General features: G+C 38.7%; 1 protein-coding gene across 1 annotated transcript; it reads right to left on the minus strand.

Moving 5' to 3' along the window:
• Nucleotides 1-231: 231 nt before the first annotated feature.
• On the minus strand, nt 232-23,752 carry slc47a1 (solute carrier family 47 member 1). Its single transcript, XM_041802046.1, has 17 exons — nt 23,463-23,752; nt 23,017-23,118; nt 17,674-17,742; nt 17,418-17,566; nt 14,515-14,557; nt 14,257-14,301; nt 11,977-12,074; nt 8,157-8,254; nt 7,906-8,019; nt 7,651-7,718; nt 6,685-6,793; nt 6,477-6,552; nt 6,324-6,393; nt 6,059-6,191; nt 2,703-2,797; nt 2,242-2,346; nt 232-1,162 (listed from the first exon to the last, which is right to left on the minus strand). The coding sequence occupies exons 1-17, from the start codon at nt 23,673-23,675 to the stop codon at nt 800-802; spliced, it is 1,950 nt and encodes a 649-aa protein (XP_041657980.1). The 5' UTR covers nt 23,676-23,752; the 3' UTR covers nt 232-799.
• Nucleotides 23,753-25,525: the final 1,773 nt, after the last annotated feature.

Here is a 25,525-nt window from a genome sequence, read left to right on the forward strand (position 1 = left end):
TTTTGGTTTCACTTAGGTACGACATGAGGAGTGGGACAGTCAATGACCCTGAAACTAAAATACATGTCATCTTTTTACTCCATCACTATGTAGCTTCACTGTGATACTACATAGGCATGGCGGTACATTAGAACAGTAACCAGTTACAAAAACTAGCTTATTTTCTCAAGTCACCTTTAGCCTGAAACATAACGGGGCACAATAAAAAAGGATAAAAGAAACAGTCATGTATAACCTGCTTTCAAAGTCCATTTTTTTAAGTATTTACATGTTTAAATGTAATTTTACATTGCATATTTACAGTCAATTTTACACAATAAGGACAGAGCATAAGATGAGGAAAGGGGAAGATAACAGAGGATTAATGTCAAAGTACAATATGTAAATTAAGATGAGCATATGTGTAAAAAAAATCAAACTATCCCTGATTAAAAAAAAACTGTTTCATAATGCCCACAAGTTCTCTTAGTTAGAGATTTACACAGTTATGCATTCTATTCCCTGCTAAACATTTCAAGCTGAACAGGTTAAAACATGACTTCTGTTACAAGACCTTTGATCATGTCTCTAGATCCAGTTTTATTACTCTGTAGATTTGCTAAGTGCTGCAGATATGAAGATTTTTTTTCTCTAGAGGAGCTATAGCCTGTGGCCTGAGCAAAGTTTTATCACAATAATAGCCCAAGTCTGAAAGACAAACCATCACAAATCTCACACTTTTTCTCTTTTTGAGGTTTGTAAAAGTCTGTAAGAGCTGTGTGCATTAAGTACATGTCTACATTCAGAGGTTAGCGAGGGCTCAGAGGTTTGTTGTCAGGTCCAGTGGAGTCAGAGGTGTAGAAGTGGAGTCATTCACCCAGTTCAAAGTGAAGTTGCTACTTTGAACCGAGGGCTCAGGTGCAGGGTAAGCGATATGGAAAGCAACACCGACAATCAAAATAAGCACAGACACACTCAAAGTGAGTCCCCGACGCAAGATCAGCTGAGTGGTTGACAGCAGCTTTTGAGGTCTGGAGATGTTTGTTTGCTCAGTGTCTCCCTCAGTCCCTCCTATAGTTGAACTGTTTCTCTCAGCCTCATGATTGGATTTCAGTTCCTGATCCTCTGTGCCAACTGTGCTGTAGCCTTCTGCTTTAGAGACTTCCTCACCGTCCGACTGGGCCTAAAACATGCAAAGATGTGGCTGTTAAACATAACTAGCTCCAAAAACACAGTGAAGAAGGCTGATCTGGTGAAAAGTGACATTGCAGTCACAAACAGAAGTGTTTCAATGGATCTACGAGGTAAACCCAATGGAGAAACTAGAGCACACTAATCACTTGATGACCATTAATCAGGTGAAACTAACGTTTCAACGCACACTGCATCTTCATCAGAGTCAAAAACAGAGTAATTTTTTACTCTTAATACATGCAGGGATAAGTGACAAGTACGTCCTATGTAAATACACTGCCATGTTGATGGAAAGAGCTGTAATTGGCTGTGGGAGTTAGGAGAATATAATTGGAATCAGCTGACTGTCAGCTGATCAACAGTTACTGCCCACTTTTCCATAACCAAAATATGCAGGTCCACCAATCAGAAAATCTACCTTGACATTATGGCTAAAAACAAATCTGAAAAGCGGTGTAGACTCAAAGATATTGTGGCTGATAAGGGACACCCAGTCCTTTTCATTATTTTCTAAAGACATTTTTCAAACTCTGAGACTCTGGGCTCTTAAAGCTCTTACAGCTTAGAGACTTCCAGGTCACACAGCCTGGCATGGGAACCACAGCACCCACTGAACACCTGGTTCATCCTGATTTGAATACCCATTTCCTAGATGTGTAAAAATAAGACTTTCAGAAATTCAGATTAATACGATTTCAGTCAGACTAACATGTTTACATGCATTTTTACTTGCTGACCCCAGAAGGCCGGACAGTTTTAGTTGTATTTTGTCACTGACTTTTTTGTTGACACATTTTTCCATGAACATTTATGCAAATTGTTGCACAATCAAAAAATCTAAGCAATCTGGTCTGTCTAAAGAGCATTTATAGAAATGAATTTACACTATAGTTTGTCAGTCAGATCGGTCAAGTGTGTGATTATGTATGAACACCATTTCAATTATTGTTAGTGCAGTATCAAATAGAGATCTGTTTAGTTTTTTTTTTTTACTTGTATGCTCAAAGTTTATAGTTATGTTATTGTGAAAAACCTCCAAAGAACCACATACTGAGCATGTGCACTTACTGTGACAGAACAATCTGAGATGTCAGGAACCATCCCTTCATTCAGGACTGTACTAACAGGACGCTTTGGTATCATCACCACCTTCTTTCTGGCTCGTTTTTGAGCCTGACAACACATTTTAATGTAAATAAAAAGCACATAAAGAATAGGTTAACCTTTACACGTACTGAAAGCAACATGCACATTGAAACAGATTAATCTGTATTTTAGTTTTTGAGCTTGTATGCAATTGTTATATAGAATAAAAACAACATCACAAAACGGTGACTAATATTAATGGTCTTCAGAGAAAAAAAAGAATTGAAATGCAGACAAAATCCATTTGCTGCAGGGGAAATGCTGCATGTCTGCCAGTGTTTAAAAGATACGAAATTTGATCAGATAAGCCATATTACATTCCTGTCTTAAATCCTTTTTAGAAATGTCTTTATGCCAATAAAAAAGGAAGATAAGAATACAACCTTGAGTGTGACTTTCTTCCAGTTAAGTCTGAAGATTAGAATGATGAAGAAGCCCGCCTGGAGGACACCACATATTAAGAGACCCAGCCACAAACCTAACAAGAAAAGCAAATGATTGAAGTTAACTTGTTATCGTGGGAAAACCAGCACTGTTATCTCAAGAGACACATACATATAGAATAACCGTATTCATCATGCCCCAGTTGCTCAGCTGGCGTTCCACCAGGTTTTACATTGGGGCCATTCTTATTCAGTCTTTACGTTGTACAGTTTTGTTCAAATGTTAAAGTGCAGTTGTATGCTGATGATGCAGTATTATATGCACATGCAAGAACAAAGCAAGAAACTGTAGCTGTACTATCTTCAGAAATGGTATCAGTATCTCATTGTCTTCAGAACTCATGTTTCCATCACAAAAAAACATATACAGTTGCAAGAAGTATGTGAACCCTTTGGGATTTCTTGGATTTCTGTATGAATTGGTCATAAAATGTGTTCTGATCTTCATCTAAGTCACAACAATACAGTCTGGTTAAACTAATACCACACAAAAAATGATATGTTTTCAAGTTTTTATTGAACAAAACATGTAAACATTCACAGTGCAGGGTGGAAAAAGTATATGAACCCCTAGGCAAATGACTTCTCCAAGAGTTAATTGGAGCCAGGAGTCAACCAACTTGGAGTCCAATCAATGTGATGAGATTGGATGTGTTGGTTAAAGTTGCCCTGCCCTATAAAAAACACACCAGTTTTGAGTTTGCTGTTCTCAAGAAGCATTGCCTGATGTGAACCATGCCTTGCACAAAAGGGCTCTCAGAAGACCTACGATCAAGAATTGTTGACTTGCATGAAGCTGGAAAGGGTTACAAAAGTATCTCTAAGCCTTGATGTTCATGTGTCCACGGTAGGCCAGACTGTCTACAAATGGAGAAAGTTCAGCACTGTTGCTTCTCTCCCTAGGCGTGGTCGTCCTGTAAAGATGACTGCAAGAGCACAGCGCAGAATGCTCCATGAAGTGAAGACGTATCCTAGAGTGTTGGCTAAAGATTTACAGAAATCTCTGGCACATGCTAACATTTGTGTTGACAAATCTACAATAAGTAAAACATTAAACAAGAAAGGAGTTCATGGGAGGACACCACAGAGGAAGCCACTGCTGTCCAAAAAAAACATTGCTGCATGTTTGAAGTTTGCAAAAAAGGACCTGGATGTTCCACAGCACTACTGGCAAAATATTCTGTGGACAGATGAAACCACAGTTGAGTTGTTTGGAAGGAACACACAACGCCTTGTGTAGAGAAAAAAAGGCACAGCACACCAACATCAAAACCTCATCCCAACTGTGGAATATGGTGGAGGGGGCATCATGGTTTGGGGCTGCTTTGCTGCCTCAGGGCCTGGACGGATTGCTGTCATTGGCGGAAAAATGAATTCCCAAGTTTATCAAGACATTTTGCAGGAAAACTTAAGACCATCTGTCCGCCAACTGAAGCTCCACAGAGGATGGGTGATGCAACAGGAGAACAACCCAAAGCATAGAAGTAAATCAACAACAGAATGGCTTCCACAGAAGAAAATACACCTTCTTGAGTGGCCCAGTCAGGGTCCTGACCTCAACCCCATCGAGATTCTGTGGCATGACCTCAAGAGAGCGAGTCACACCAGACATCCCAGGTCTGATCTGCAACTACAGGAAACGTTTGGTTGAGGTTATTGCTGCCAGAGGAAGGTCAATGTTTACATGTTTTGTTCAATAAAAACATGAAAACATATCATTTTTTGTGCTGTATTAGTTTAAGCAGACTGTGTTTGTCTATTGTTGTGTCTTAGATGAAGATCAGAACACATTTTATGACCAATTCATACAGAAATCCAAGAAATCCCAAAGGGTTCACATACTTCTTCTTGCAACTGTATGTTTCCTCCCACCAGCCAGCAGAGGATGAACAACAACCACGTGTACTAGTCAGTGGAAAGAGACCCGATGAGGTGTAATGACTCTTCTAAATAAAACATAAGATACTTGTGCCCTACAAAGAGGATCAGCGCTCAGTGAGGAAGTCCCTAATCCATTACTATTTGCCTCCACAAGTCAACCGTGCAGACCAATGGGTAGCTAGAAACCTTCACCAGGGTTCTCAAGTGGGAACCCTCCTTGTCAATGTTTCGTCCAGTTAGTCCCACGACACCTCCAGAGGGCTGAACAATGATCTCCAGTGTCACAGAGACACCCACCTCCATGCCAGCTCTCACCACCCACCATGTCTACACAGAGACATCATCTTACCTATCTTACCACATGGCCAACACAGCCTCAACAGCGTAATAATAATAATATGTCCCCTTTCATGAACATTTTTCATAATAACCTTGCTTTAGGATGAAATGTAGCTATTGTGCTTATCCGGCATGTTTAGACCAGTGTGTGTTGCAAATATGTTGATTAATGTGTGCTGTCCTAATTTGGTAAAATTGCTAAATAAATAAATAGGATAAGAAGTTAATTAAGTAAATATGATCCTGAGGAGTTATTATGAAAAACAGTTAAATTAAATGTATGGATGTATGTCCTCTTAGGGACTCCATAAGTAGCAACAGATAAATCATCATCATTTCCATCTGTGAAGCCGTGAGGCATGGCTGAAAAGATCAGAAGGTAAGTTAAAGGCTTTAACAAATTCCAACATGCAGCATGTATTTTAAAACACAGTGACACCCAAGGTCAAACTTTGATGCACCATATGTGTGCATGGTGATGGGGGTTACATTTATCAAACCTTGCACACTTAGAGATGACAGCAACAATCCCCTCTAGCAGGGGGTTAATGGCAGGATGAAGTAACATCAATTATAGAAAGGACAAGTGTTTGTTTTTGTCTTTGATTAATGAACCTGGATCCAAACAAAGACACACAACCACTCCAAACTGATACAAATATAGTTAGTAATCTTAAAGTGGCTCTCGGAAACAACACGAAGCTTTGCCTCGGCTGTTTTGCCTGAGGTAGCTCTGCATGAAACACAGACGTTATCTCAGCATTGTCATCCACTTCTTAATGAAGAGGCGTTCAAAGCCCACTTGACCAATGACAGTAAATGCAAACCCTTGTATAAGCATTGCTTCAAATGCTCTGCTTTACAATTAGCACCATGCTGACTAAAATAATTTACATTAGGTCATTTTAAATTGTCAATAGTGGAGACTATGATTAAGCTGTTGCTGCAAATATTAATGGCTCTATAAAAAAATCACAAGAGATCATTGTACAAAATATCAGATATTATAAGCTCCCTGTATTAATTTTGCTGTGTTGTTCAGAAACAAAAAGGGGCAAAATGGGCTGAAATCTTACCTACTATCCCCAGTTGGGCTGGAAACATCAGAGCTATTCCCACAGGCAGACCGATGAAGTAGTAACTGACCAGGTTAGTCAAGGCAGCAATTTTCTGCATCCCAGATCCTATAAGAATTCCTGAGGAGACACACTGAAAACACGAACGAAACAGAAAAGAGACATCCTTTAAACCAGAACAGCAAGCAGCTCAACTCTGTGTACTATTCAGTACTATTTTTGTAAAACAAGATAACAACATCAGCTGTGTTGTGTAAAAACATACCAGAATGGCATCAAAGAATTGAAGAAATACATAGACTGTGAAGGTCTGTGAGAGGATACCCAGAATTTTTCTGAAGAGAGAAGATCAGCGTTAAAACAGGCATACCTTAACACACTTGGGTCATTCATTGAAGTGTCTTAGCACGATACTTACTTATCAGAGGTAAATATGTAGCCAATGACAGACTTAGTGCTAGCTATGACAGCACCCTGGAGCACAGCAAGCACTCCTGTAGCAAAAACAACATATAAGAGATAAAACATGAATATCTGTGCACATGTAACACGTGATCTTAAAGCTCTTTGGTCTTCATATGCCTGTGTCCCCCATTTAACCATAGTGAGGTGTCTTCATAATGTACCTGCTAGAACCAGGGCTACTTTGCAGGTGACTAAGGCCCTGGCTGTGTTTCCTGCCCCCAGAGCGTTTCCGACACGCACACAGGCAGCTGCATGGACCCCTAGAGGGAACTGGAAAGACTTCATGTTACTGTGTTGAGTTTTATTACACAAATGGCTTAAAGGAAAGGTTTGAGTAATATGGTTAATGTTTCTCTTGCTGGTAGGAGAGAAAGATCAATACCGCCAATTATGTAAGGGGGTAAAATAACATGCTGGAGTTAGAAGGTAGTGAGCTTATTTATTTTAGCTCAGCTTATCATAATTTAGCTTGGCTAAACCACAGCTATTGTTTACTGACTAGCAGCATGACTAAACCATGCCCCTATAGCTACCACCATGTTCTTCTCAAATTATGCTGATTTGTCCATAAATTCCCAAACCAGCTACAATCATTTCAGATTAGATCTTTGCAAGATTGAGCCACCTGATGACAGACATGGAACCTGGCCAATCCATTAGCTTTGCAAGGCAACAACACGAGAACCAATGGTCTTGAGTATTGGCTCCCAATCAGATTAAACTTCTGTTTAAGATTAGGGAGAGGGTTGAGGTAACGCCCCGGATACCAAAAGTTAAAAGTCAAAACCTGACCTTAAAATCTAATGTAGTGTGAGCATTATCAACAGTCATCAAACAAACTGGACTTTAGGGCTCAAGTATGCTCTGGCACAGTATGGATTGTCAAGTTTGCTTCAGTCAAACATAAGAATCTGTTCTGCTGTTTGCCCTTTTACCTGCATGTAACGTGTCAATTAACTTAAGAGGCAAACTGTTTCCCTTGCATCCTGTTTTAATGTTAAGATTAGTTAACACACCCTTGTTCTTTGATTGCCTAAAGTTAAATCCGCATGAAAGTGTTATAAACCCTCTTATAAATGAGAGGGGACAATGCCATATTGAACACACTGAATGTGAATGATCCATACCATGTATGTTATTGCTCCAACCTCCAACAACACATGTTGGGCAGCAAGATCAGCTTCCCCAAGGGAACCTTATGACAGTCAGATTCAGATATTAATAAACCTTCAAACAGCATGCAACAGAAAAAAACAACAATTTATATGTTACCTTCCAAAAAAACTTCACAAACACTGTCAGTAGATTGGAGCTGCTGCTTTATCAAATGACAATAGACATAAAAAGGGGAAAGGAACTGATACATAGAAAGCAACACTGACCTGCGAGAAAACCTCCAACCTCCCAGATCCACCATTCAAAGCAGATCATTAAAGCACTGGGAATAGCCAGCTTCGCGTAGGAGCCCCACTCCTGCAGACATTCAGTGGACCAGCCTGCACAATGTTTTACACAGGAAAGTGATTAAGGGTTTTACTCAAAATACCGTGTTAGATGATAATATTTAGTGCCTTATTTCATTTGGACTACATTTGCTGGTCATTTAGCATCTGATATTTTGTGTTTAACTAACCTCCCCATGTCTTCTGATGGAGTTTTTTCCATCTGATGTAGCCAAACAACAGCAGGCAGATGGTGATCTGAGAGAGGCTAGTAGCAATGGCTGATCCACTTCAAACAAACATAAAAAATACTTTTTTATTCTGGAGGAATGCCTAAATGACTATGGTTAACTACAAGCCTGAGCTGTTTCAAATTCCAAAAGCTGGGGTTTTCTGTTTCTTATACTGCATAGCAGCTTACAGCAGTCAGTAGGCATTTCCACTTAGTTGCAATACTGCCACCTTCAGGTTTAAAGTTTTCCTTATTCTGTTTTTACACCTGTTCTCTGTAGAGTGACCCTTGTGAAAGTTACTTTCTCCCTTCAACACTCCCTTCCAAAGCCTAAAATAATTGTTGTAGGATCTGTGCTCAATCCAAGGTCTGTAATCTGTTTATATTTTCTCATATTTGGCTTGTGTAGCCTATTTTGTACAGGAATGTAATCTTACTCTTCATTGCAGTTGTTGTCTGCTGTCTTCCTATATGTGTAGGTAACTTTTACATTACTGTGCTCTATCCTCAGGCTGTTTATCATGATTATGAAATCCCACTGATAGCAGTCCTTTGGTTAGCCTTTTTGCTAGATATTACTTCTATTTTTTATCATTTTACATCCATTTCAATTGTTTCTTTCACTATTTTAAAAATTTGTAAGCCCTTATAAGACAAAAAAATATTTACCTCAGGTTGTTTCCCCATTTAATAAAGCTGGTTCCAATAGGCAAAGTGAATAAGGTAAAATTATGTTTCTCCCTAAAACATTGCACAGTTTTGTTGTTGATGTCCTGGCTGTTTCAGGCTCAAGGTTAGTCAAAACTAAGTTGTTTATTATTAATAAAGATCGACTTAATAACCTCGTTTTGTAGTTTTCTAAGTTTGAGTCTGCTTAAGCTAGCAAGAAAGCTGCATTAGCTCTATGAGCCGTTGTTCCGTTAGTTAACGGTCAGTTCCTTAACGGTCAGCTAGCAAACGGAGAAAAATAGCATTGTGGTGAACGGAAAATGTCTAAGTGTGTAATTTGAGTTTACAATGCACAAAGTATGACTGAAAGGAAGATGAAAATTGGTTGTATGCTTATTTGGTTAATAAACGATTAATTGTTGACGTTTTAATTTAAAATCCCACCTGAAGTCCTCACTTTTAGACTTTCATTATCCAGTGAAAAGGAAACTGAAATTCACGACGGACTGTTTTTAATTAACATTGACTCAAAGGGCAAACAACCTAAACTGCAATGTTTTAACTGCTATTTTGCTGTTGCTTTTAAAAAAAAAAAAGAGCTCTCATCCATTGTCCAGTTTTCTAATGTACAGTTCGCAAACAGAAGGTTGAACATTGTTAGATATAGCTGATAGTAACCAAAGGTCTGCTTCTAAAGTTTAGTTATAAAGTATGTTGCCTTCTTTGTTTTCTCTCCGCCTGCTGTTTCCCGTTGAGAAAATGTAATTGTGTTATTAAAGTCTTAAAGTCCCAGATTTAAGAAAAAAAGATGATGATTGAGTAACAGTATGTTGTATTTACTCTCAAAAAAGGTTTATTTGTTGTTATTTATAGTTGCCATAATCTCTGTAGTTCATATATTGCTGTACAAATCAAAGGGAAAAATCTACCCAGTGTCTGAGTGTTTTTTTATTATTATTTTATTGTGTATAAGTCTGATTAAGACTAAAACACATTATATTATAGAGTCAACTATAATTTATGCATTTGTTTTTGGAAATAAAAAAAATTCTGGTTTATTACTCTCAATTAAGCCTGGGCAATATATGGCTTTTATGGACAAATTAGATTGATACATTTCTGCTACCCCCTCAGGCTCTGTCCAGGATGGAATATCATTCCCTCCACTTTAAAGCGGTAGTTCATAGCTGGTCTAGCTTTGGGACCCACCGCAAGTGTCATGACAAGACTTCTGATATGTTTGATTATCAGCCAAATTTGTTTAAAAAGACTGATGCTGTTTTGACCCCAGATAGAAACGTGACAGAAAAAAAACAATCTGAAGAAAATAAGACATATGATATGATATAAAGAATTTTAAAAATCCTGGAGAGTATAATAGAGATTTCTGAATGTTTTCTTGGAAAAATCCCAAACAAACAAAAGAAACCTCTCAAAATTCTCCAACATTTTCATAGAAAATTCTTGAAATATTAGTGGAGGAGACTGCTGAAAGTTTCTTGCCAAATTTTCTTAGATTTAGTGGATAAGTCCCAGAGGAGAGTACCAAAAGGTTGTGGGTAAATGTCCAAAGAAAACTGCAGAAATTTTAAGGAAAACTTCTTATCCTTTTTAGGAAAATTACCCTTAGTTTCTTTAAAATCACAGAAAAAAATATCCTAAATTCAAAATGTAATTTCTTGAATATTTTAGTGAAAAATTATGCAAAGCAATTTCTGTTTCCTGTCTATGGTCAAAAACTTAAATAATTGAACAGAAGCACTCAAAAGACTCACTGACCCACTGAAAACAGCTCTACAACCCACTTTTGGGTGCTAACATTCCAGTTGAGGACCACTGATTGAAAGTATGTTTTAAGGACTGAAATGTATTTGTTCATTTTGTTTTTTAAGGGCTGACATTTTAGGTCTGAGTAACTTTTATATAAATATCAACACTGGCTAAACTTGATAACTGTTTACACAGTCACGATTGCTAGTTGTGTAAGAAGAAACATTTGAATAATTTACAAGCTTGCTCACTCAGTAGATTAAAGCAATTTGTAAATAAAAATAGATTAAGTCTTTTTCATTATGAAAGGTAGTCGCTGATTTAGATTGCTGTTCTCATGTACCCTATTTGTTGAATGGCTCTGTTAATTTGTATAAGAAAAAGGTTTATGTAAATTACAAAGAGAAAGTCTGTACTTAATATAGACACATATTACTATAATGTACAATATTATTCCTTATTCTATTCCTTTTATGAACTACTTGCAAGAAACTACATAATGTAATTTTAAACAAAAGTTTAAAGTTTCCACTTTAACTCAAAAAATGAAATTCAGTTTACTTGTGTTAATATTACAGATAAAACTAAAGCAAAACTCATCCATTCACTTTTTTTTTTTTATCAGGATAGAAAACAGATTAAAGTTCAGACATCTGGTTTGGTTTAATATAAATCTGAGTTTTTGTCTTAAGGGCATATTGCCCAGCCCTGTGGTCAGTCTAGCATTGTGAAGAAAAGAGTTAGGCCGTCATTCAGCCAGGGGCACTAAAGGCTGCCAGGCTGAGAGGCCTGAGGAGGTTTGTGTGGAGACAAAGTTAAATTCTGTTTTGAGCACACTCAGTGTTATGAATAAAAGACTCGGATCAGGCCTTTAAAATTTGCAGGAGTCCTTGTTTGATAAAGAAGGGAAAAGAACAAAGTTGACCTGATGACAGAGAGCTAATTGGTTCAGTGGAGTGCCTGTTGAATAAGGTGTTTGTCCAGCTGCTGTCTGTTCTTTCTCTGCTCCACACTAAATCCCTCTTCAAGTCAAGGGCAAAAACAACAAACAGAAGTGTACTTCGGACTCTGTTTTAACAAGACATGTTATTCTCAGAAAGATGCATTATGAGTTCTCTAAGCTCTCATCCTCTTGTTTCTTAACCCTTGTCTAGGCTTCAGATCACAGCCCCCTTGTTTGGACAGCAGTGAAGTGATCAGGAGACACAAGCATGGTTTCTGCTTTAGTAGCTGGAGTCTCCACAAGAATATTTTATTGGACCTGGAACCTGATGCCTGATATCATATCATGCAGCACAAAGTCCATCAGAAATTAAAAGGTAAGAAGATGCAGCACTTACATGACACCTAACTGTAGGCTGAAGATTAAGACATAGTTGACCCCCAGATTGATGATGTTTGCAACTGCTGCTGTGTACATCTGAGGCAAAATAATCCCCTGGGAGAGATAAAAAGAGATACATAGACAGCAGTGAACCAAGTTTTATATTTAAATGCTGAATTGCAATGATATTCATAAGGGTTCCGAACAAAGGGCAGATTAAGAACATGACCTTATGGCCATGGTGAAAGAAAAGAAAACTGTACAATTTAGCGTTACAGTTAACCCTGAGGTGAAAAAAATAAAGTCTTAGTGATCTTAAATAGACTTAGTGATCCATATAATAATTTCCTGGAGAGATTTTATGAAAAACACAAATGTTAACCTCATGGTGCTAGCCTTCTGTATGTTATTTTTTGGAACCATGCAGGTGTGAATTAAAAGCAGCACCATATAACTTTACTTCCAGTATGCAATTAAAGAAAAAAAAATCTACTTACATCAGTATTATGGTCAATGAAATTTAAATGCACTCTAACTTTTATATCAGCACAGGTCATTAAAATGATACAGAGACTTTATCTTTCCTGGGAGTGCTCAGTCTATATAGAAACTACTGCAGTTCAGTATTTCAGTTACCACCATCCCTAGTGCGAATAAATCAGCTGTTTTGTTTTTTGTTACCATTCTCACAATGCTCTCAGTTGAAAATAGTTAATTGTTTTGAACATCATCACATTTTTAATTGTCACTTTCCCTTCACTGACTACTAAAAATCAAGAAGGCGAGGGACTTATGATACTGCTTTCTGCAAAATTTCACAACACGCAGTTTCTGTGCAGCTCTGTAGTTCTTTTCATACATCTGTTTTTCCCACTGAGAGTCTGCATTTCTGCTAGCTAAAATATGGTAGTTGAGCCCTCAACCCGTTATGGTTGTTGTGTAGTTCACAGAAACACAGTCCACAGATCATGCTGCTCACCCTCTCAAGTCATTTCTTATTAATAATTGAAGTGTATTTTCCAGCAAAAAAGTGCTCCACAAGGTTTACTTACTCTATTGCCCCACTTCTTTTAAGTGCATAATTATACTATAATCAGGGAGAAAGTAGTTTTGTGTTGTGGTACTGTGTATCACAGCATGTTGTGAGCAGCGTAGCGGCCACTTGCAAAGCTCAATGACAGCCTTAGGGCAAATTTTTCTGTACCATCAGGTCCCATGTAGTTTGTGATGGTGGTAATTGTACTTCATACAGTGCATGTTTCAGCATTTCATGCTGCACGTGGTTGCACCGGTAAAAAGGTCCCTAACCTTGCAAAGTTGATGGATTGGCAAGATTCCATGTCTGCCTGGCCTATCAACGTTGTTTCAGGAGAAAAAAGCAGTAGCAACAGACGTGGTTTAGTTGTACATCAAGCCTGTAAACAACAGCTGCCGGAGAAGCGTCTACCTCAGATGTAGCTGTAGTGTAATTTTCATCAGAACTAAAAAAAAAAATAAGAGTAAAGAACTGCAATGTAAGATTTCTTGGCGGAAAGATGTTTTTGCTTTTCTTTTTACCTCTTCAACATGAGTTTGCTGTAATTAGGGTTCAGGTTTCAGTTGCACTGAAGCCAGTAATTGATGGCTCCCACCTGTGAAGGTGTAGCTCGTATGTAGCTACAGCAGTAGTTTTATATGAACCGGACAACATTTCTTTATTGGAAAAAGAGAAAAGATCTGCAACCCTGCGATTGACTGGTGACAAGTCCAGAGTGTACCTGACCTCTCGCCCAGTGAAAGCTGGAATAGGCTTCAGCCACCCTGTGACCCTGAACGGTATAAGCAGTGTAGAAAATGGACTGATGAAAAGAACTGCGTTGAAAGCTTTTTCTTTGCGGAAGAGATGTTTTTGCTTTTCTCCCGACCGGCGTCAGCATGAATGTCTATGGGTTGCTGCCCTGATAGATTTGAAATATACCCCATGCAATGGCTATATCAAACTGTCAATCTCACATGTCAGGTTAAAGGGTCACAGCCAACTTTTTAGGTGAGAAATAGGTATTTAACATGGATGTTATTCACCAGATTTTACAGTCCTTGCTTCCTTTGTGAAATGTACTTGAATTAAATCAAATACTAAATATACAGTTATATAGTATTTATGTTTCAAACATATCAGACAGTCCCTATCAAGGGAAGCAGATTAGCCAGCATTTCCTCCCTTATATTGGAAGAGACAAACACCTTTAATTTTAGGGCAGGGTGCACACTAAATTTTGTGTAGGAGAAGTGTGCCTGTCTACTCTAAATAACTTACTTGGTTTTGGAGGTAAGCAACTTGCAGCTGGTGCAGGAACATGGCCTGTAGCAAAGAGGGAGAAAGTGAGTTAGTAAAGAATTAGACTTGTAGATCTTAAAGAAACCCCACGTGTGAACAGTCAACATACTGGGATTATTTCACTTTCTGCTACTGACAAAAAACTCTTAGAGCAAATTAGCACCAGGTTATACTTTGGTAACTGCAGATGCCGATCCCCAATCCAAAGCAGATACATAATATGTTCAATGCACTCACTGGAACAGCTGGAAGAAAGGCCATCAAGTAGATCTGGGCAATTCTGCATCGTTGGGGAAAAAGAGTAGCATGAGGTTGGTCAAAGATCAAGTACACAATTATTAACTTTTTGCTAGGATTTGTCTGAAACTCTGTTAACTGCTGCTACCTTGGCCAGGAAGATCTTGAAAAAGAGATTGTAATCTCAGTAAGGTTTTCCTAGTTGGATAAAGGTTAGATACAATTAAATAGTTCCCATTTAGTTTCAAGTTTTTATATGCTATTGCCTACAGTGGGTCTTGAATGCAATGTGTTACAAGAGTCATAAAAGAAAAATATCAATATTCTGTGTATCAGAAATCTGAAGGTGCATTTAACATTCATTCAAAATTTTTTTATTTTTTTATATTCATATAAGTAGCTGTTGAACATAAACATGTGCACATAATTAAGCACACCCTTATATCGCTATACTAACAGCTGTTGAATAAATCAACACATATATGTCAGCACTCCTGTTGATAAGGATTACAACCTTTGCACTAATGATAAAGGGTCTTACTTTTGTCCTCAGGAAACCCAAGTTTGTTGGCCACAAAGGACAAATCTTTTGGAAGTTTTAATTCATAGAAACAGGTAGCACATTCAGAGACAAAGTCAAAAACACACAAGCCAAGACTGCAAATAAACCAGAAAATGCTACATATCCAGCCATCACTACCAGAATTATCCAAGCATCAATGGAGAACCTAATAGTCCACAAAGAAGCTGTAAGAGGGTAGCTACACCCTGAAGAGACAAACACCTGGCTACTGCCACACTCTGCCATCATCTCCTGGTGAGTCATGGCCTCCCAGTCCTGGCCTTACAATTTTCAACCCCAGCTGTGGCAAAGCTGTAGAAAAGTAAACACCAACAATCCCCTGGTTGCCAGTGCTCACACCTGGCAGAGTCAGATAATACCTCTGTTAGCTGTAGGGCTAATAGTAGCAATTCTTGCCAATGGCGGACACTAAACTAAGATATCTGCCCCCACCTGGACAGCCGAAAGTGAGTGTAACTCACTGGATGCTAGAGCTAAATAAATACTCCTGTACACAAATTCCCTGCAGGAATATGTGTAGTGCACATTTTGTTCACAGAAAGTTGAGAAAGCTTTAAGTCATAGTTAGATGCCTGCAGACTATTTCATGAAGCATAAAACTGGCGCTTTCCATAGCAACCACTCATTCGTAACAGAATGATAGAATGGGCAAACACCAACGTAAGCAAACATCAGTAATGTGACCCTGTTTACTGTAAGAGATGTTTAAAACAGAATGAGTATTTGCTAATGCTTCTTTTTGTAGTCTGATAAGCACATTTTAACATTTTATGAAGCGCTTAACAAAAGTTATTCACATGGACAGCCAAGTAAGTGTCAAGGGTTTTGTATGCTTTAAGAGCACTCCCTTTCGGTCAGGTCTTTACCAGTGTCTCTGTTTGTGAGTGCTGGTGAGGTAACTTACTTCATCTCTTTGTTTTATTGCTCTTGAATACACCACAACATAATTAATTACTACAACCTCATGTCAGCATCAGCACTATATCACTTTAGTGTCTGCAAAACCTCTAGATGATCTAGTGTCACCAAAATAGAAACCAAGTGCTGTTTATAAAGTGCAGTTTTGCAAAAGCATTATAGCAAGGTTTTGTCATTGCACGCTCCTGCTTACACATTGCATCTGCACCAGCATTATATGTGTGTCCCAGTGTGTGTGGTTTCACATTGTGTTATGGCATTTTGAACACATGGACAAAAGGTAAACTAACAGGGGAGTATCACATGCACAAAGACAGTATTGTTCTGCCCTGTCAGGTGTTGTTATGCCATCTACTCCCCTCTGTTCCACCTCTGTTAAAACCCACATCAGCACATTAGGGGCAGAACTTCACCACACAACCACACCTCCATACGTCTCACATAGCAGATGAGGAGTTATGGGGCCGTAAATATCTTGCCTTGAACTGGCCATCTGTGAACTCTTAACCTTGCAAAGATGGTGGATTGGCCAGACTCCATGTTTGTCATCAGGCAGATCTTTCTTGCAAAGGTTTAATGCAAAACATCTGTGGCCTGTCAGAGAACATATGGACTGATCAGCATTATTTGAAAAAAACAAGGCGGTAGCTATGGGCAGGGTTTAGTTGTACTGCAAGCTGGTAAACAATGGCTGCTGCCAGAGGACTTTTATCTTGGATGTAGCTATACAGCCGTTTCGTCAGAATTTGACTGCACTTTTTGTCCAAAGAGCAAAGAATTCCACTTAAAGTTTTTTCTTGGTGGAAGATGTTTTCTCTCATCTCTCAGCCAGCTTTAGCATTTTAATCACCAACTGGCTCCACTGATAGTTAACAACAATGATGGCTGCATGTCAAGCTCAAACTATGTAGTCGACTACAGGCAGTTGCCCAAAAGGATATGATTGTGTGCATCTGTTTCGTTTATCCCTATGTATGAATAAAAAAGTCTATCCGACATGTTAGGTTGATAAACTGTATTTAGCATAGAAAATAAAGCTGCTCCACTAAAATGTCTCAGCCGACCTGGAGCACTTCTGTTGTGATGACTGGATATGCTGCATTTTTTGTTTGCTCTGTGACTTTGCTGCATCATGATTTTTTCCTGTAGGTATTGATGGGTTTTTTTAAGTTCATGCAATTATCATGGCTTTTTGTATGGCTTTTCTTATTTATAGCATGCTTATGTAGTTGTATTTTTCTGAGAAATGTTCAGCAGTTGTTTGAATTTGCAGCTGATGGCTTTGACTGCTGGTGGCTTTGGCCTATTAGCTCTAACAAAGCATGAGCATCATGGGTAGCTTGGCATGAGAATCTGCAACACAAAAACACGTATTTACTGGTTTCAGACACTTTGACTTTACCTCGCCACCTCTGCCTCTTGACGCATCATGAGCAGCAAGTTTTCAGAGTTGATAAGAAGACTCCAGCATGGCAAACAAAACAGCAGCAGGATTAATGAGCTCCTTTGTAGGATTACTCCAACACGTTTCATGTTCTTACCGCCAAATGTCTGCAGAACACAAAAGAGTTCTACCTGAATACAAATGGATGAAATTTAAACCTTTCTGTAGACAATACATAATAACTGTAGACATTCATAATATGTGGTCTGCTTACCTGGGAAATAAGAGTGTCACAGGTTACAGCAAGGCCATAACCTGTTGCTATTGTTGTCACGTTAATGGTCTAAAAGGGAGAGAAAAAAAGAGAGTCAAAGTCAAGGAAACAGAAATTAGGCATTTATTTTAAAATTTTACTAACTTCATTCTTGTCTTTTAACGTGAGAATTAAATGTGAGTGTGCTTCCATATTTCCTGGAAACTGTTCAGTGAAAAATGACAGATTGTGGGAAAAGCAGTCCATGAGGCCCCTTTTTTGTCATACATATGGATGTGGTCAGCATGTTCAGGTTCAGCAATAGAGGAAATGTGCATGACTGAGCCACAGGTGGTCTTCACTGTGAGGACCCCCTTAGAATATGTGTGGAGAAAAAAACTCCATAAGGAGACAAAAACAAAGTCTGCTGTGCCCTAAAGAGTCCAAAAAACAGGCAGGAGGAAGTTGTAAGACAGGGAGACCTAATAAAAACCACAACAAACACCTAAAAATAGAAAGCTACAAGTTGGAAGGGACCATGTACATTAAGATGTAACCATGGAAAATTAGTTGTAATGTGTATCAAAAAGTGAACTTCCTGGTTGTAACTATATTAATTATTCTTGTAAGCTAACACAAACCTACCCACTGTGATTTGACCAGATATGCAAACTTTTCACATGCTTGTTGACCTTAGCATCACATTGTTTACTTCAGCCCATTACTTTTTCATGTGTCAACATGGACACACCCCTTAAAACAATACAGACAGAATCTATCATTGAAGTCACGATAAAGATGAAGCACCACACTCTGGGTATTTTTCTAAAATAGAAAAGTAATGGGACTGGGTCTCAGTGTGCTATTCAAGGTTACGGTCAATGGACGGACAGGTCACTGGTTACCATGTAATTCATTTTCTAATTTAGATATGGGAAAGAGTATGTGTGCACACAGACTCAGGTATAGCTAGCAATGACCTTGGCTCCCTGAAATCTGATTGGTTGTTTAGGTATACCCTGAAGTGAACTCCTAAATCGTAAAACATGATTGGATTGTTTGCCTTGTCAGAGGGCAGACTTGTGTTAACATAAATTATCTCGGCTTTGTTTCAACAAGCGCTGCAGTACTTTAGGGAGAGAGTTGGGAATGACATGAAGGAAAGGAGCCACAGGTCAGTTCAAACCTGCACTGCCCACTTGGAAGATAAGTATCCATACATGAGGCACGACTCACCCAGACAACCTAGCTACACCCAATATCTTTTCTTTAAGTCCTTAAAGAATACAGCTGAGGAGATTATGTGAAGCCAGACTGTTGTTCTATCTGTTGAATAAGAAACATATATACAGGAACTCCCATGTTGTAAAGATATGATGGTGGCCATTTTGAGTCATGTGCTATGGTATTTAGTGTCACATTTTTACAACCTGGAGCTTGAGTGTGTGGAGCCTAAATCTGATGAAGGGGCTGAAACTGTTTGGGTTGTGATGGCCATGTGGTAGAAAGGGTAAAAAAAAGTCTGTGTTAGCATGTAGGAGGGTGGCTCTGAAACGCAAAGCTCATTCAGCCTTTATGTAGCTTCTCCTTTACATTGAGTGTTTTGGCTGTACTTGGTTTGAATTGCACTGCACCCCAGCACAGCAGGGGTTTGCTTTTCCACCACAACTGGGCTACCTGTCTGAGGGCTTGCTTTGAGTCAGTGGTATTAGATAGATGCATTGCAGCAAGCATTGTTTTGTTCAAGGGTAGGCCATTGTTTCTACTTTAAAGTTTCTTCTTCTTCTTCTATTAGTATTCGGACATGAGTTTCAAAGTTTGGTGCTGTGGTTGCTATTTAAACACATCAGTGAGGCCTCCTCAAAGTGTCATGATCCTGATTTTGTTTAGTTTAGTTTCTTAGGTGTTCCCTGTAGCTCTTGTGTTTCTGTGTATTTTGTGCTCTGTTATATAATGTATCCAGTGTTTAGTCAATTACCTTTTGTGTTTCAGTATGTCTTGTATGATTTCCAATGTGTTTAATTTACATTCTACCTTTAAAGTTTTACCTTGTAGTCTCTTGTGTTTCAGGGTTTTGACTTCCTTTGTATTTCATTCTAGAGTTTTAGCCCCCAGTGTTTTGTTTTGTGTTCTTTGTGTAGTATATTTTCCCAGGTCTTAGTTTCAAGTATCTAGTGTTATTTTGTAATCCTTGTCCCTCCCTATGTTTGTGTGTTCCCTGTGTTGTGTTCTTTGTATTCCCTTTGGATGTTAGTGTGTTGCCTTTGTATCCTCCTGTGTTTTCAGTGTTTCTTTAGTTAAGTTTCTAGTGTACTGTTTTGTTGTCTTTCAGTCCTTGCGCATTTCTTGGTACTGTTTTGCGAAGTATTCCATGTTTCCTGTTTTATTTAGTAGTTGCCTTCCCTTGTGTGTGATTCTAGTTTTTCTTCCTGCCTCAGTTTCCCTCCACTGTAATTACCCTCACTAGTTTCACCTGGGTCCTTGTTAACCACACCTGTCTCTCCTTGTGCAATCACTGCCTGTGTATTTAGGATCTGTATTTCTCCCTGTCCTTTGTCAGATCGTCATATGTCTTCCTTGTGCCTCTCCGTGAGTTTCTCCTCCATGCATTTTGCCTTTGATGTACTTTGATTTAAGTAAGTTTTGTTTATGGCTTTTTCCCTTGTGGATCCTCAGTTGTTTTTTCCTTATGTTGGACTTTAGTTTGTTTTTTTAAATCCTTTCTGAGTTCTGCATTTGGGTCCTTTTTTTGAGTTATTTACAACCTGACACAAAGATGACAAATTACTGTGACACCCCGCTGCACACTTGGACTACGGCTTGGTTTGGATTGGTGTGGCCAACAGTCATGGTGGAAAAGCCCCATTAGTCCCAGTTGTGGGACTAACTGAGCTAAAACAGCGTTGAACAGAGGGGCTGAAATCATGGCATCTTGCTGCCCATCAGTCAGTTTGGTTAACATGTTGGGGCCAATATTAAAGGCATATTTGAGTTAAGGGATGTTTTTTTTTAACAGAGTCCTTACTAGGTGCAAAGGAAGGCCTAGTTCAAACTAGATAGCTCGTCCACACACATTTTCAAAAACATTTTAGTCCAAAAATTCTCTAGCTGTTCCTTCTGTAAAGACCATTTCATTTCCAAGTTGTTCCAATCACCTGGACAAGGTCTTGTTCAAATTGCCGACGCTGGCGGTGGGGTTTGAGTTTTGGGAGTGATGTGTCAACAGCAGTGACCTCCAGGCGTTTCTCTTCATCGGCATAGTGGGAGAGCAAGAGTGGGTGTGTATGTGTGAGCATGTCAAAATTCCAGTTAGCACCAGTTAAGCTACATCTGCCGTATCTATGGAAATGAAAGCAATAACATCTCACACCAGTGACGTGAAAATGAGGAGAAACTGGTGGTGTTTCGAGCCACAGTCTCTGTTTTCCCCGTCAGCACATAAACTCTGTAAGTGGTGTATCTAAAAATCTTCAGCCTGGAGGTAATTTTTTTTAAAAGGGCACTTGCTGTGACTTAAAATAGCATTTGCATGTGTACAGAAGGTCAAAATGCACAGAAAAAACTCTGTTTTCAAAAATACCCGCCTACATGTGAACAAGGACTAAGGTCCAATCCCATTTCTACCCTTGGTTTTGTGTGCCTCCTGTGAACATATCTTCTGCTGACACCATTTTTTTAGATTTGTGGCCTTCACCAATACTACCTGGTATCACCCAAAGCTTGTGCTAAACAGTGCTAATTGCTTTTGTTTTTGTTTTGCATTTTGACTTGTATGTCTCCTAAGAGTTACTATAGCTGTCATAAAGTGCTGTTGATGTGATAATTCAACTTGTTCTGCTAATAAAGCCAGAGCCTAACTGGAAAGGGGTTCACAGCTGTGTACTGTTAATTATTTTCTTACCTTCTTTTTATTATTTCTTACTGAGCATATGCAGTTGGATGACTCAGGAAGGTTCTAGCACACGTCTCGCAAAATCAGTTAGAATATTGTGGCTTAATGTGTGCACTGTGTGCCAGTAATGAAACACTGGAGTTATAATGGTTGTGAGTACCAGAGTACTCATATCCATCCCTATTAGCTTCTATATTATATTGAGCCCAGTTTTTAAGTGTAACATTGTTGCACTGCATGGTTAACACATCGACTGTGTGCAGTGTGTGATGACGTGACAGCAATCAAGTGGCGTTTCGTTTCTTAGGGGAATGTTTTCACCTCTACCCCTTACCACTCTGTTTTGAGGGGCAAGGGGAAGGGGTAGACAAAGGGGAGGGGCTAAGGGGTAGAAGGGGGACTGGCCCCAATTCACAACACGAGTAAACATGTGAAAGAGGCCTGGAGCACTTCTGTTGTGATGACTGTGTATGTTTTTCTGTGGCATCTAATTCAGGGTTTTACCTTTTTATTGAAATATTTTGTTGTGTCATTTATAAGTTAAAGACTGTTCTAGAGATTTATTTGATATCTTTTAGACTTTCATATTTAGAGTATTTATTAGAGTTGGATTATTGAATGTGTTTTGGAATATGAATCATTTTGATTTGCATCGCATTTCCTCTTATGGGAATGTTTTTGGCCATCGCAGCATGCTTGTGTTTGTCACCTGCTGTACTTACGCAATAGAATGTCAACATACTTTATAGTTCATGTGGTGTTCAAAGTTATGCAACATGTGTTGCAACTAAAAGCAAGAGCTATGCACAAATGTGCAACACCAGGGCAAACTAGAATCACAACAAATTACAGTGGTTGTTACAGATAGGGGCGTAGCACAGGGGGGAACAAGGGTACTGATTACCTGGGCCCACAGTAAGGAGGGGCCCTTGAGGAGCCTGCAATGAAAAGTGTGTTTTTATCTATGTTTTTGTTAGTAATTAGTGTCTTTATTGAATCAAAAATGTCAAAAGGAATCAGTCAATGGACTGAAATTTGTACCAAATAGAGCAAAATAAATACTGGGGGTCTCTGCTCCTCCCTTAAAAATGTCCAAATGGTATAGTCCAGCACTGTGAAATAATGCAAGTAAATTCAGTTTAACCTTAGTAAAAATATTGCTCATAAATGGGGAAATTCTGCTTCAAAAATACATTAAAATGCAGATATTTGTAAAAAAAAATTGTGCAACATTTGTTGCATGGCTAGCCATGGGGGGGCTGTGTAATATTCTTTCTGGGCCCCTGGTCACAGACACAACCATTTGCACACATACAAAATATTGAAGATGTAATCTGCAGGCAGGTCTTTGACATAATGACAGCAGAAGGAGCAAACACAGAAGTAGAATAAGTGGAGTAATTATGAGTAGCTGCACTATTTTAGTAGCAACAGGTAAGATCAATAAGAATACAAAGGAGTTAAGACAGTACCGCTGAGGCCAGTGCGTATCCAGCCAGCTCTGCATTTCCAATGTGACCACAGAATATTGTGATCACAAACGGCAGGAGGAATTTCAGAATCCGAGACAGCAGCTGCAGAAACAAACCCAAAGATTTGACTCATTACCAAACAGCCAGTCATTGATCAGGTGTGACTGATCCAGCACAGGCTGTACTCAGAAAATTCCATTTTAAGGTAAAACAACAGATTTACATAACAAGATTTGCACTGACAGCGTGCAAAACTTTATGTCACCTCTTGTGCACTTTTTACTGGACTATAGGTCATTTACTGCACTGCTTGACTGTACTCAGTGAAAAACCTGCGTTTAACAAACTCTGCCAAAAAAAGGGGTGCAGTAACTGAATGTACAGTCCTTTATGAACAACTTACCATCCCCCACTAACAAAACTTCAACTTTCCCCCACTCACTCACCAGTGGGCCTGCGAGCCTTAAGACCTGGTAGAGTTCTTCTCTGTAGACCAGTGGTATCCAACGCCTCACGCACGCACACCGAAACAGCTTGGAGCTGACCGCCGCTGCCGCCTCGTTTCCCTCGACCCCTGCCGCCTTGGCAACCAAATCTTCTGCAGCAGGCCCTGCACCCAAAGACGGGCGTGCAGGGTCCTGGGAGCCCAGCTTCTCCATTCAAAGACAGAAAGAGAAGAGAGGAGAGGAGGGAGAGAGAGAGAGAAGGGAGATCAGGGAGAACAGCTACAGGACAAGGGAGGGAGGGAGTGGGGAAAGAGAGGGCAAGGGTAAGAGGGGCAGTGAGTGTATGCAGTTTTAGAAACACAACACATGTGTCTTTCAGGTTATTGATTAAATAATGTGGTTCAAAGGAGGAGGGGGATAAAGGGAAAAAGAAAAGGAAACAGATGGAGTGACAGAGGGAGTTTAAAGGAACAAAGGACCTGCTTGATGCATACAAGGGTCATGTTTCTCCACAGGGAGGGAGGGAATCCATGTGTGAGAGTCTGTAATTATATACAGTGTGTGAATGCTTGAGAACATGTTTCAGTTACATATTTGAGTATTTGTTTGTGTGCTTACAGTGCTTACTCTGTGATAATCTTATCAGGAATGCCTGTAGGCAAGGTGCACACAAAGAGCTCTGATGGCCTAAACTCGAAAGAATTTGATTTATTACGTACAGGGACACCATGCCACCAGTGTTTGTGCATTAGCCAGTGATCTTATCTGCCTCTTCAGGTGCACTTCGATCACTGATTAAGTCCGTGGGGTCGCACTCCACATGTGGCCTCCTGGTCACATTAACGAATGAGGTCACACATGCAAACCAAACCCCACTGTATTCAGGTAACATGTTTACACCAGCATCTCAAACTTGTCAATAAAAAGTAACTGATTGATGATATTGACTTTGGCCTTGTATGGACGGACAATTTAACTCAGCAACGGTGTCAAAGTCCAGCTCATGAGTTTTAGTATGAACGAGGACACGAGCATCAGTAACAAGTATCAGATCAGGATTTTACATTTACACATGCTGTTTTCATCAGAAAGTTTATTTAGAAGATATCTGTTTTAATTTGGAATATTCAGAATGAAATAAAGGTGTCATTAACCCTTTATAGGGCACTTATTAAAATACTTTCAAATGTAAAATTTAAGCCCTATAGAGTGTTATTGCTGGACATTCCAATACTTTTTTTTAAACTTTTGTCACTAATGTATATTTTTTCATTATTATTATTATTATTATTATATAGTGAAAATCAAGGCCAACAAAGTGACCATATATAGTTCCTTGCCCATTTTTGGTAAATAAAAAAACTCCCATAAGGTTTATACATATAAAGATAATAATGGAAAATTAAAAAAAAATATCATGAGTATTTACTTGCACACTCAAAAGGTATTCATATGCAAATATTCATTTTACAAGACATGGAGAGATTGGCTTCAGATTTGAACCTCTTTAAGATGGAAGACATGACTAGCTTCAGAATACTGTACGATACTACTGTTATTGTTTATCTTATAATTCCAACAGAACACTTATAATAAACATAAAGATTGAATTACTTAGTACATTTTAGCAGTGATAATGCTCACAATAAAATAAGAAGTGATTCATGCTGTTTAAGTATAATAAAACTTGTATATTGTTGTCAATCTGCCTAAAATAAATAAATAAAAAATAATAAAATAAAATCACATATATTTCCTTATTCGTACCATTTATTTTCAGTATAATTCCATCAGAAAACATAAGAAACACTGAATGACTGAATTAATTTAAGCAGAAATAAGGCTCACAGTAAAAATAAAAACTGATATAACCCGTACCTATAATAAAACTGTTAAAAGGTTATAAAACTGACCAACAATCCCTCCTATTTTACTATTTATACTTTGAAATGTTCTATAAATTAGTAATTTGCTACTGGAAAATGTACCACATCCAACTACACTATGGAGGACTGTTATCCTACATTATGATGAGTTATTTGTCAAGAAAATACACTTAGTAT

This window comes from Cheilinus undulatus, linkage group 12, assembly GCF_018320785.1.
Source record: "Cheilinus undulatus linkage group 12, ASM1832078v1, whole genome shotgun sequence".
NCBI lineage: Eukaryota > Metazoa > Chordata > Actinopteri > Labriformes > Labridae > Cheilinus > Cheilinus undulatus.

Excerpts from the sequence above, each read along its gene's own strand:
- slc47a1 (XM_041802046.1), bottom strand. The coding sequence starts at position 23,675 with ATGGAGAAGCTGGGCTCCCAGGACCCTGCACGCCCGTCTTTGGGTGCA. Across the intron at positions 14,558-17,417 it reads CAAGAGGCAGAGGTGGCGAG|AATTGCCCAGATCTACTTGA; the intron begins GTAAAGTCAAAG and ends CCAACGATGCAG. Across the intron at positions 8,255-11,976 it reads AGCCTACAGTTAGGTGTCAT|TGGATCAGCCATTGCTACTA; the intron begins GTAAGTGCTGCA and ends GTTTGTTTGAAG.